The sequence below is a fragment of the Dunckerocampus dactyliophorus genome, chromosome 6 (genome assembly GCF_027744805.1).
Source record: "Dunckerocampus dactyliophorus isolate RoL2022-P2 chromosome 6, RoL_Ddac_1.1, whole genome shotgun sequence".
Lineage (NCBI taxonomy): Eukaryota > Metazoa > Chordata > Actinopteri > Syngnathiformes > Syngnathidae > Dunckerocampus > Dunckerocampus dactyliophorus.
In genome coordinates this window covers 6,945,405-6,957,271 of record NC_072824.1, presented here as the reverse complement: position 1 = coordinate 6,957,271, position 11,867 = coordinate 6,945,405, and the positions used below count along the sequence as shown (strand labels likewise).

Here is an 11,867-nt window from a genome sequence, read left to right as displayed (position 1 = left end):
CACAGCCAAGTAACGTTGGAAAGGCGTCGGACTTCAGCAACAGTTTGGCGGATATTCCTGCTTTGTATTGGCCCGTGTTCACAAAACAGTCCCGTGTGAAATGCCGTTGACACATGAGCATATTTTTCTCTTGCTGGCCGGAAATCAAACTCCAACCACTTCTGCCTAATGCTTCTCTCTTTAGGCACACCCGAACAAACATTTCCTGGGAGCCATTGCTTGACATGCTAACACGGTCAACAGAGCAGAGCGAAGCAGAGCAGGGGCGGGTAGGCCTACAGCGTTTTGGGCGTGCCCATATAAGGAAGTCCGGGTTGCATTGACGTCAATGGAACCCTGTTAAAAACAAACACACAGCGTGCATCTAAAACTGCTTTGACGTCTCACTTCCAAATGCGCAAACCTCATTGTCTGACGCGTTGGCATCGTTTAACACGAGAACACAACATTTATAGATCAGAAAAGCATAATAGGTCCACTTTAAACAGTGGCACTTTCATAAACGATTTCAAGCTGAAAGCCTGGACATAACCTGGTCGGCATCAGGTTATGAGTTTAGCCTAAGTTACTATTGTGATACAGCTGCTTTCAAAGAACGCTACCTTCGTGCAACAGGTAAGTCCAGCTTTCCACTCAACACACCTCGCTAACCCACTAAACTCGCTTCACAGTATACCACCCAAAATCTCGTGAGCACCACCACGATAGGAGGATCTTCTGCAGTTGGTGAAGCTCCTACAAGCACAATAAGCCACAAGTTAATGAAGGCCTGACCGTGTCAATCAGTGGCTGAGCTTTTATTTAAATGGTGTACATAAGTGACTCAACTGCATGGTCACCAAGACAAGATTTTGAAACCATGGCAACACAAAAGCCAAAGGAAAAAACAAACGAGGAGTCAAAGTTTAAATCTTGTCAGCCTCCTGTGGTTGCGTGTAGCTGTCTGACGGTCTGAGCGCACTGAAGCGAAGCAGCGGCACATCAGCCGCTGCGCGGCGCTCCTTCTGCAGGGCCCAGCCGTCACGAGGCCCCCTGGTAGGCAGCGGGGGCGGCGGCAGGTCCGAGTCAGGGGGGCAGGAGTAACCATCGTCATGACGGCGCTGGGAGGGATCACCTTTACTGCTGCAGTGCAGCAAGAAAGCCCCATGGTGGTGGCGGCGGTACAATGTGCAGGCGGCCACCAGCAGCAGGATGATGAAAGCAGTGAGCAGGAAGAAGACAATGTACACCCCCTTGGTCTCGGCTGATGGACCCCCGCTGCAGCCTGCACCAGAACCAGAAGCAACACTGTGAGCAAGACCATAACAACAACGACAAAACTGTCAATCATCATCCTCCTCACCTTCACGGTCACCTGCGGCCTTCTCGTCCACACACACGGTTCCACCAGGACCCAGACGGGACTCATCCCTGAAGCCTGCTTTGCAGCGGCACCAGTAAGATCCAAACTGGTCCAAACAATCTGCGTTGATGTCACACAGAGCCAACTGGGTCCCGCACTCGTTCACATCTGCAAGACAGCAAGATGATAAAGATGAGCCCGGTCTAAAGTGGTTCTGGTCCACAGTCTGCATTGCATCTCCACCAAGGAGCTTATGTTTGTTGAATGCTTGGCCTTGGTGGAGGCCTGCTCTGTCCTGATGACACGATGGTGTCCAACCTCCGATGGATACTGAGGCGATAACGACGTTGTTCAGGTTCCGCATCAGGGAGACGCTGGTACCAACCAGTCCCTGCAGGTCCGAGTGCACGCTCGCGTAGACGTGCCGGCTGCCGCCGTCCGGACCCGTGTTCAGCCAAATGATGTACAGTTCTCCTGCATGCAGCCTGAACACGAACATGACTCTTCATTTTAAATGTGGACCTGCATCTCCAACCGTTGAGCTTCTTGGACTGACCTTTTAATTCTCTTGAAGGTCAAGGTGAGCGGGACGTGCAGCCCGTCCAGATGTTGAAGAACCTGCAGAACAGCATTGTTGAACTTCAAAATGAATGGAAAACGGGAGACGTGGACGCACCAGAGCCTTGATCGACTTCATCAGTGACCCATCCATGTGGACCTGGTCCTGGTCCTGGTTGTGACTGAGGCGAACCTCCACAGCCACTTCAAAGAGCTGGTCTAAAGAGAACATAGTGGACCAGTACGTGTTAGAACAACTGGGTTCTGGGATGTGATCCAAAATGAACTCACCACCGGGCCGATGTTCTATTCCAGAACTGTTCCTGACGTGCACTGCAAACAATGTATGGACAAGTGATTTGGTGCAGAGTGAGAGGTCAATCTATGAGAACAGCAAGGGAGCTGTCACTCTGCACCATATTTGTGTGCCGGGGTCATTGTTTGTACTCACTGTTCCCTCGGTGGTCCGACAGTGGTTCCACCATGATGGGGTGCAGGTGAGTTCGCTCAAGCTCCTCAGGTTGTACTTCTTCAGAGAATGACGGCTGCTGGTCTGATTCGGCCATCTCGTTTTCAGCACCGTCACTTGGTTCTGAGCCCGTGTCTTCATCTATGGATGGTCCTTCCAACAGAACGGGACCTTCATTCACGTCCCTGCGTCTGGCCATCGGTGTGTGAAGGGAGCTGCTGGGGAGTCTGTTGGGTGCTGGAAGGTCAGAAAGCATCTGAGCGATGCCTCTCTCCGAGCGGAAAGTCCCGTGGCTGGACGTTGGCACCGTGGGCTCCACAGTCAACGAGAACATCAAGTAGTCCTTCTCTGAGGATGGCGGCTGACATAAAGATGATTTCATTCTTCCACAATTAACCTGACTTTCTTTTGCAACTTAATTTATGAAAAAGAAAAACTAACAAAGATCGTTTCATTTAGGGAACGAGCTAATGCTTGTACACATGTTCCATCATCATAAAAGTTTAACTATCACGTGCACAGGCAATGCTTTAACACGTTAGCATTCTTAACCATCATTCAAGTGTAAAAAGAAGTGAAACAGTGTATAATCAGAGTAAAACTATTCAACCTTGACATGAAGCGGTAAGAGCAATGCTGCCACCTACTGGTCTTTTCTAGGTATTGTTGTGATTGTACTGAGCAGCAGGAACCTTTGTGTCCCCAAAAGGTGCACAGCCCCCAACCAAACCCCACCACCACCCCCAACTGCACTCACCTCTGCATGTGCGGTCCGCTCCACAGAAGAGTCGACGGCTTTATCGGAATAATCAAATAGGGGAGGGGTGGCGGCTGGTGTGGGATGTTTTCCCCCTGCCACCATCGGTCCAAACTCTTCCAAGTCCTCAAGGCTGTAAGACCATGTTGACCTCATGTCTGTCTCTGAGACTCCGTCCCGCGGGTGGTAAGCCACAGGCGGTCCAAAGGCCCGGTAGTGGCCGTAGAAGCCTCGGTACTGCTGAGCGGGCCAGCCCCCGATCAGCAGGACCACGTGCACGGTCCGGGATGAGGACGTGTACTTGGCCTCCCGCCAGCATTTCTGCAGGACCCTGTGACTTCCCGAGCGACCCGCGGGATCATCCACGTGGATCTGGTCCTGTTTCAGGTGACAGGCGTCATCCGGGGTCAGGTCCTCCAGGTGCAGTTGGACCCGTTTGCTAGAGTCCACCTGAATGGTCCAGTTGCACCACAGAGACGGGTTGGCGCAAACGTAGTCTGGAGAGAAGAACTCGCCGCTGTCACCTCGCAGCAGCTGGTGGCAGCTCCTCAACGCAAAGAAAGCCCCGCCCCCTTCGCCATGTGCACCTGAGGGAGGTTAGCTTGCGTCGTCATATTAGCGCAACAAATATGTTTAGTGTCTTTTAGACAAGTTTAACTTCCTGAAATAACAAATAGAATTCGTTCATTTATCGTTGTAAACATCGTGACAGTGTCAATAGATTAATTATAAATAGTAATATATATTATTTACTGACCTGAAGTCTGCTCCTCTTCTTCTCTGTCCAACTGCAAATAATACACACATACCGTAAATAGTACACGTACACACTTGTGTCTTGTCAGCCCAATATGACTTGATTAATCGTCTTACTTGTGCCTTGCAGGAGGTCAAAAAGAGGAGCAGAATGAAGAGTGCAGGACTTTTAATAAAGGTTGTTGTCATTTTGCTAGCAAACATTTTCTTTTCGGTTTGCTCACGACTTGAAGGAGGAAGTGACGTCGCTTAAGTGCTTAACAGCTGAAGCTCATCAATGAGGTGATTGCTTGCGATTGCCTACTTCGTCCACCAGGGGCAGCATCACGCACTGTTGAATTAACGGTGCTGTTTTTAAGGCAGTTGATGAGTCCCACACTTTTTTCACAGAATCACAAAGATGATTCCTGTTGCAAATATGTTTTAATATTAATTCAGGTCAGTTTTCTTCACCGGTAATTGTTATTAAATTTATTCAAAGTCGTAGCAATGTAGTATTAATATTAATCAAAATGAGAATAAAAACATTTAAATGATCAAACTCCAAGACTCTTTGATGCCTTTAGGGTCTTTAGTGCTTTTGAAACATGACAAGAACAATGGGATTAATTGAGAATAGAAACAAATTCCTGAGAAGATCAACCTCATACTGTAAAGTGCAAAGAAGGTTCTTGTGGTGATGTTAGATGTTCTGTGCTGTGCATCTTGATCGGGTTCTGCTAGAACATCACTGACAGCCCAGGTGTGGTCGGACAATCCAGGTCCAGATCTTCAGCATTTCTTGCGGCGTGCGGCTGTGAACCAGCATCAATTTCCTGTGGGCGCACGGGTTCTCGCGGAACTCATCGTCAATGTCGAACGTTCTGAAGCCCGAGTGCGTCTCCGGAACCAGGCCCAGCTTCTGCAGGCACATTCCTGTGTAGACGTTGTCAATGGGGTACAAGACCACCTGGCGAGAGACATCCTGAAGACGGAGCGCCACGTCCCCAGACAGCAAATAGCCCCCGCCCCCGGCGTAGGGCGGGTACTCTCCTGTAAAAACACTCTGTGGGACAAAGTACTTGAGCTTCTGGTCTCTGTGTGGGCCGGCGTTCCAGATGACGTCACCAACGAACAGATCTTTTGACTTCACCAAGGGAAGAGCTTCTAAGAAGTCCAGCACTCGCAAAGTGTTGACGAGGACTTCGTCATCGGCCTTGAGGACGTATCGGGCTCGTGGACAGTTGTGGTGGAACCAGTCCAGGAAGAGCGCCTCCTTCAGGGTCAGGTTGAGGAAGGTGTCCCTGAACTCCCATTGGAGGAGATCTCCATGAAGCTCCGCCTCCCGGCCTAGCATCCCACGAAGGTCTGGGAAGTGGTCTTGCGACAGGGTCTGGCCAAGCAGGAACACCGTGGCCACCGTGCGGTTGGCAAGAACACCGGTTCGTCCCCACGTCTGCCGAATGGCTTGGCGTTGCCCAAAGTGGGGCACCAGTGTCTTGACTGCCAGTAGCAGGAAGAGGTCCTGGTGGCATGCCTGGCCCGGCGTGATGAGAATGCGGTACTTCCTGCAGCGCATGTACAGGAGAAAGTCCTGGAGGCGACGCGGTAGCGTGTTGTAGTCCCACACTTGCGTCAGGACTCTGTGGTCCGCTTCACACGTGTCCACAGGCCCGGTGTCATTGAGACGGTCTCTGGAGTGAGTAGGGCCCAGGAGGGGGTTGTAGAGGGCGTCCAGTCGCTGCTGCTCTTTATTCCAGAAGGATCCGCTCACTGCCTGCTGGCACCAGAAACTCCTGGATGGGATGTGAACCCTCTGGAGTCCACTATGGTCCAGGCCCAGCTTCCAGGTTAGAACCATTAGGACGCACATGAAGACGTTGAGCATCAAGACACTCAGCAATCTGCTGCGGCACAGCACCACTGTGTCACCTCCCCGCACCTGAAAGGCAAAGGAGGCTAGAGTAGGCGAGCTCAGACTGGACCTCCTGGTTCTGCTAGCTTACCACTTACCACAAAGCCCGGATAAAGAGGAGCGTTTGGGAACATGGCGAGGTTGTCCTTCAGGCCACACGCTGCAGGAACAATTTGCTCCAGGAATCCCCACACCCCCTCCTTGTCACATACAAGGACACATTGTTCTCGTGAAGGCCACGCCCACTTTGTCCTCTGACTGACAGGAGTCACACACTTCCAATCAGGACGTGAGGCCAGCAGCAACATGTCAACATTTAGTGCAAACACACACAGGAAGTGTGTGACATCATCACAACCCACGACGCCCTGCTCTTGATGCCACAGAGCTAACATGGCTAATGCTAGCAGCCAGCTGCCACACAAAAAGATGTCTTGATATGTTTATTGAAGTCACATGACAACAACAAGGACTGACCACCTTCAGTCTAATTCGGGACTCCAGGTTAGTTCATGTCTTCAATGGTCAAGAAGGCTCCTCAGTGTCTAATGATGGTTTCATGTTGCGGCCTTGTTGGATCTTCACATGCACGATGATGCCAACAAATGTGCAGGAGACATGTTGGATAAAACAGGCTATGTCCATGAAGCGCTGTTAAGGTGAGGTGGTTTCAGCAGGCATGTCAGGTGCGCTGAAGGATGGCATCGATGCTGGCCTGGATTTCAGCCATCTTCTTGAGCACCTGCTGGACTTTGTCCTCGTCCATCTCCACACACACAAACTGGGAGTCCTGGAAGACAAAAGTTCCTCGGTGAGGTTGTCAACTCCTCCCGACGTTGCTTGACATGCCCTACCCGGCTCACCTGGCCGCTCCCGCCTAGCTCCAGCTCCATCAGAGCCACAGGCCCCCTCCCGCCAGCCGCCGTCTGGAGGTCCACCCTCCAGGACAGGCCCCTGAGTCCGGGCTCCCAGCGGCTGTGGGACAGCAGGCTGTCCCTCACGCGGACACGCTGGCTCTTCCAGAAGCGAGTGAGGGCGGCAGCCTGTTCGGGGGTCACGGCGCCCACCCCCTGCTTCCTGGTCTGGGCTGTGAGGAAGGCCTCCAGCTGGGCGTGGTCCATGTCGGCCGTGGCGATAGACTGTGAGAGCAGGGCAGACATCTTCAGTCATGTGACAAAATGCAGATGGAATAACTTTTGTACTCCTGAAGCTCTGCACATAAAAGGGTGAACGTATGTCGAAACATGCACCCCTACTGCATTGCCTGTGCAATTACAAATACACCACATGGTGGCGCTGTTATCAAACCCCATAAATCTGATTGAAATGTCTCCCACAGTTCAACGTTCACCCCAATCACTACGCAATTTGCCACACAGAGACTGACAAGCAGATAAATTGTGAAATATGTGGGTGGGACATAGCAAATAATTGCCCACAAGTCAATGACCATTTGTCTAATTGCGGATATATGTACAGTATTACATGTATGCTAGCTTGTCTTCCACAACATTTTGAACACAACCAATAGGGGGCGCCAGTGTCGTTTCCATTCACGTTTTGGTTTGACTGCAGTATGGTCCAGATTCTAATGACTTGTTGGCATGAAGCATGCAGATACCAGCAAAGTACCGTAACTGTAAAAAACAATAAGTCAAAACATTCAGCGAGCTTAACTTTGCTAAAACGTTTTCAATAAACGTTGACTGTGATACCGTTTACCTTCAAAAGTGTTTTCATTTTGTCGTACAAGGCCTTAAAGTCGTCTGGGGACATGTCCGTGTAAAGTTCACTTTTTAACAAGTCCTCCGTCACGTCAGTCTTGCCGTAATAAACCTGTTGAGCGACGCCATTCAACAGAGCTAGTAAACATCTACTAGCCTCCGCCTCCGCCATCTTGGTCGGCTTCAAATTCACGTGACGCGAAAAGATACTGTCACGTGAGCGCAGACGGCATTGTGGGAATTGTAGTATGTCTACTATGTCAGTTATATTATATTCTTTTATTTTAAATAAAATGTACCCGCCAGCACATTCATTCATTCATTCATTCTTCTTCAATGCTGCTTAATCGTCATTAGGGTCATGAGGATATGCTGGAGCCTATCCCAGCTGACTCTGGGCGGGAGGCGGGGTACACCCTGGACTGGTCACCTGCCAATCACTTATAGACCCACACATTCCAATTCATACCTATGAACAATTTTGTGCCGCCAATTAACCTAACATGCATATTTTTGGAATGGGGGAGGAAACCAGAGCACCCGGAAAACCCACACACGCACTGGGAGAGCATGCAAACTCCAGACAGACGTCCAAGGAGATTCAAACCCAGATCTCCTGACTGTGCAGCCAACATGCTAACCACCAGGCCACTGTGCCGCCCCAGCCAGCACACTTATTGTAAATGTACATTGTAAATATGATATATATTTCATATATATATATTCATATTGTCATATTTTTATAGTCTTTCACAGAGGAGTGAACGTTCTCTTTGTGCTTGTAGGTGTGTGTTTTAGCTTCTTTTTCACATCCAACTTGTTACTTTTCATTCTCAAATGTTTTCCAAATAAAGTGCAGACAAGGACTGATCAAAGCTTTAATGCTGTTAAAAAGAAGAAGATGTTTATATGGTTATCTTGTTAGCAAGCTGGCATTAGCATTTAGCAAAGCTAAAAATGTTTCTCAGCTTTCTATCAGCTCGAGTCACCAACCTCGGCCTCGGCCTCGCCCTTGAGAAGCTCGACCACGCCCACGCTTGGTCCCACCTCTCTTCTGTTTTCCCCCCTTATTAAGATCGGTGTGGCTACGCCCCCTCTTCGCCTTCCTTCCAGGACCTTTTCTTGGCGAGCCGTCGCCCCCTCCTCGTCGTGGTGCAGAAGCTGGTCCTCCAGCAGGAAGCTGAGACACACGTTGTCTTCTGGACTTTTCTTGATGCTTGGTGCTTCTACGTCCAGGCGGGGTTAGCTCACAGACGTCATGCTCAGTTGGGCGCTTCTGAAGGCTTCTTCTTCTTCTTCTCCGGCCCCGCCCTAGCCCACCTCTCCCCCGTCCACTGCCCCCTCGCCCTCTTGTAGTGCACAGACCCCGCCCCCCTTGCTGAGTGACCTGCTGGTGTTGGGTGTCAGAGTAGCAGTGAGGTGTGACCTGCCCCCCGCTGGAGCAGCTGACACACTGCATATTGTCGTCCACATTTCCCTTCGTCTTCCCTCCATTGTTCTTATCGCAGCGGAAGATGGTGCCGAGGCCGCCACTGCCAAGATGGCTTCCCAAGTTGATGAGCCCTTGTTTGAGTTGCTTTTCAGAAATGGCGTACTGGTTGCCTTTGGGCTGGAAGACTTTGGAGAAGACAATGGCGTGCTGAGGCCAGTCCTTGACACGCTCCACCAGCCCGAGGATGCTGAGGGCGTTTCTCTCGCTCGTGCACCTGCTGGTGCACGGCGAGGCATACACGTAGAAGAGCAACAGACCCGTCTTCTTCTTGTCGGCAGCCCAGGTGTCTAACGTCGTCAAAACGCGGTACTCTGCGTGATCCACTCTGTTATTTTCCACACGAGATGGGCAGTACTGCTCCACTTCCTGCCAAGTCATGGATGTCCGCTGGCACTCATCCAGGACATCCTGCCACGGCACTGACGCCCCAGGACAATGTTTCAGCACGTCGGGCCACCTCAGGAGGGTGGCAGCCACCACGTGGGAGCTCTGGTACACACCGCACTGCAAGATGGTGCTCCTCACTTCCTGACCAGAGTCAGACACTTGATTCAGGTCATACGAGGCCTGGTCATGACTGAGTGGGATCCTCACAGCCAGACTGAACATGGGCATTTTGCTACACACACACACATGCACATAATAACAGTGTGACCTCTGCTCCAACATCAGTAGCGTTTTTTGCACAAACATGAAGGGACTCACCTTTGGACGTTCAACCTGCAGGTGAGGAGACACAAAGAAAACACAATCGTCACAAACACAAAGAGAGAAGTCCCCCTCTGTCTTACTGTCTTGGACAGAAGCAAGCATACTTGTTGAGAATCGTGTCAACAATCACGGCCAGCTGGTTCTGGTCGATGGCCCGAGTCTTTGCTTCCACCATGACGACGAGCAGCGCCAACAGCCACCAGCGTACATCAGCCATCTACACACACACACACATCACACTAGTGTACTGTGGGTCTTATTTCTTTGAAGTCCAAGAAGGAGACAAGAACATTTTGACTTACCTTGTCAGACCACGATGATGATGACAATGTTTTTCGCTCACAAGTCAAACCTCAAAAAGGAACTTGGCCGGATCAGAATATTCATGTTGCTCAACAACACACCACACACACGTGCGCGCGCATACAGTAAGAATGAAAGGATGCAGGGGCCACACAATCCAATATATGATAAGGAGATAAATGAATTTCATTGCAATAATTGTATACTGACTACATACAAAATAGAGTCCAATACATTTTTTTCATGTAAAATTTCAATAAATGAATACATTTCCTGGTTATCCAAATACTATAGAAATGTTAAATAAATCATTTTTTGGACAGAGTCAAATATAATAGTAGATGATGAATCACTTATGATGAAGTTTCCTAATCTATAATGAAAACCAAAAAATTCCTAATGCGATTTTCTGTTCTAATCAATGAAAGTAAAAATAACAGTTGTAATAATCATGAATCACTTACAAAGGTTTCTCATCTATAATTAAAAAATATATATATATTTCTAAAGATAATTATAATAAATTCAAGTCCAATTTAACCATTGGTGAATTACTTGAAGAAAAGTTCCAAATTATCATTTATGATGTATTTTACAACACAATAATTTTACCATGTATAATTAACAATTATTTTGAAAAAGTAACAGTTAATTCCTGGCTAATTTGGTGTTTTGGGGGGCTTTTAGTCAATTAGTGTAATGTTCCATTGCGTCAGGACGTTTTGCGTGCGTCGAGACGTTGTCCGTGCGGGGGGTTGTTCTCACGTCGCGCATGTAAACGGGTCATTCCGCGGAATATTGACCTTAACCCGAATATCGACTGCATGTAAACGTAGTCAGCGATGAGTGTGATATCATTTTTTTTACATTTTTGTCACATTATTAGTTAAATATTGCTTCTGAAGTGAGTAGTGTCCAGTGTGTACTTTAGCGTAGAGGTTTGCAGTTGTTTAGACATGATGTATTTGCAGATAAAGGATTAACTGGTTTCTTGGAATAATGGTATTCATCCCCAACTCTGTAATCCTACGTATTGTTATATTGTGCTTGTGTACGTTATTGATGGTTCGTATAGTTGTGACGTGATAGTGGTGGTATTAAGATGTGCATTGGATCGCTTAAGTCCCCGCTGAAGGCCTAGGTACGAAATGCACCACTCGCCACTGGGGAAAGCATGGAAAGATTCAAAAGGACAGGGCCTAAAATTGATCCTTGAGGGAGTCCACATGTCATTTCATGGGTATCAGAGGAGCTTGTGTCCATACTTACCAGCAACTTCCTGTCTGAGAGATAGGGCGTGAACCACTTGTGCACAGTACTGGAGAGGTCAACCAGGTGTTTGGGTCTATTTAAAAGAAATGGGTCCTCGCTTAGATCCAGCAGCACCAAGACTGACAGGTTTTGCCAATCCGAACTGTACATGAGATCATTCATGATCTTTATAATCAAATCATGAAGTGTCCAAATTGCTCTTCCTCAGCAGGGACCTCACCACCGCTCTTTTGCAGGCAGCAGGGAAGACCTCCATCTGAAGAGAGCAACTTAGGATAAGCCCATCCCCCAGAGATCCATAACATGTTCTTACGAATTTGGTTGGGATTGGATCTAAAAGACGAGGTGGGTTTCACAGTGGAGAGAACCTTACCAAGCATCTCAGCATTATCCAGGACAAAGTTGCCCAGTGTTTCCTCAGGGAAAAACAGCAGAGGTGTGGACTCCAGTCACAATTTTGGTGACTTAGGACTTGGCTTGACGATATCAAAGAATTGCATCTCGACACAACTCTGTGACATCAATGACTCGAGACATGACTCAAGTCACAATTTGGATGACTGGGGACTTGACGATATCATCAAAGACT

At 48.9% G+C, this 11,867-nt stretch overlaps 3 protein-coding genes across 4 annotated transcripts; all 3 read right to left on the bottom strand.

The window, feature by feature from the left end:
- Window positions 1-775: 775 nt before the first annotated feature.
- Window positions 776-4,247, bottom strand: zgc:66455 (uncharacterized protein LOC393502 homolog). 2 transcript variants are annotated; one of them, XM_054780447.1, is made up of 10 exons: window positions 4,000-4,247; window positions 3,884-3,914; window positions 3,127-3,713; window positions 2,352-2,730; window positions 2,192-2,233; window positions 2,019-2,119; window positions 1,899-1,960; window positions 1,661-1,845; window positions 1,343-1,510; window positions 776-1,264 (listed from the first exon to the last, which is right to left on the bottom strand). In XM_054780447.1, exons 1-10 carry the CDS (start codon window positions 4,084-4,086, stop codon window positions 906-908), a joined length of 2,001 nt encoding a protein of 666 aa, XP_054636422.1. In that variant the 5' UTR covers window positions 4,087-4,247; the 3' UTR covers window positions 776-905. The 2 variants fall into 2 exon arrangements, with proteins under 2 accessions (XP_054636422.1, XP_054636423.1); XM_054780448.1 differs by having other exon boundaries at window positions 1,661-1,827.
- A 62-nt stretch (window positions 4,248-4,309) lies between these two features.
- b3gnt2a (UDP-GlcNAc:betaGal beta-1,3-N-acetylglucosaminyltransferase 2a) lies at window positions 4,310-6,171 on the bottom strand. The gene is made up of 2 exons (XM_054780449.1): window positions 5,875-6,171; window positions 4,310-5,803 (listed from the first exon to the last, which is right to left on the bottom strand). The coding sequence occupies exons 1-2, from the start codon at window positions 6,169-6,171 to the stop codon at window positions 4,610-4,612; spliced, it is 1,491 nt and encodes a 496-aa protein (XP_054636424.1). The 3' UTR covers window positions 4,310-4,609.
- A 43-nt stretch (window positions 6,172-6,214) lies between these two features.
- commd1 (copper metabolism (Murr1) domain containing 1) lies at window positions 6,215-10,136 on the bottom strand. The gene is made up of 8 exons (XM_054778986.1): window positions 10,006-10,136; window positions 9,808-9,920; window positions 9,698-9,712; window positions 8,821-9,611; window positions 8,603-8,726; window positions 7,499-7,709; window positions 6,640-6,915; window positions 6,215-6,566 (listed from the first exon to the last, which is right to left on the bottom strand). The coding sequence occupies exons 2-8, from the start codon at window positions 9,918-9,920 to the stop codon at window positions 6,459-6,461; spliced, it is 1,638 nt and encodes a 545-aa protein (XP_054634961.1). The 5' UTR covers window positions 10,006-10,136; the 3' UTR covers window positions 6,215-6,458.
- Window positions 10,137-11,867: the final 1,731 nt, after the last annotated feature.

What these genes read in the sequence shown, in the direction of transcription:
- zgc:66455 (XM_054780447.1), bottom strand. Translation starts at nt 4,086, where the DNA reads ATGTTTGCTAGCAAAATGACAACAACCTTTATTAAAAGTCCTGCACTC. An exon ending in AGAAGAGGAGCAGACTTCAG is followed by an intron (nt 3,714 to 3,883) that starts GTCAGTAAATAA and finishes AACCTCCCTCAG; the next exon opens with GTGCACATGGCGAAGGGGGC. An exon ending in GGCCGCAGGTGACCGTGAAG is followed by an intron (nt 1,265 to 1,342) that starts GTGAGGAGGATG and finishes GTTCTGGTGCAG; the next exon opens with GCTGCAGCGGGGGTCCATCA.
- b3gnt2a (XM_054780449.1), bottom strand. Translation starts at nt 6,171, where the DNA reads ATGTTAGCTCTGTGGCATCAAGAGCAGGGCGTCGTGGGTTGTGATGAT. An exon ending in CTCTTTATCCGGGCTTTGTG is followed by an intron (nt 5,804 to 5,874) that starts GTAAGTGGTAAG and finishes TTTGCCTTTCAG; the next exon opens with GTGCGGGGAGGTGACACAGT.
- commd1 (XM_054778986.1), bottom strand. Translation starts at nt 9,920, where the DNA reads ATGGCTGATGTACGCTGGTGGCTGTTGGCGCTGCTCGTCGTCATGGTG. An exon ending in GGGCAGTGGACGGGGGAGAG is followed by an intron (nt 8,727 to 8,820) that starts GTGGGCTAGGGC and finishes GCCTGGACGTAG; the next exon opens with AAGCACCAAGCATCAAGAAA. An exon ending in AGCTAGGCGGGAGCGGCCAG is followed by an intron (nt 6,567 to 6,639) that starts GTGAGCCGGGTA and finishes TTTGTCTTCCAG; the next exon opens with GACTCCCAGTTTGTGTGTGT.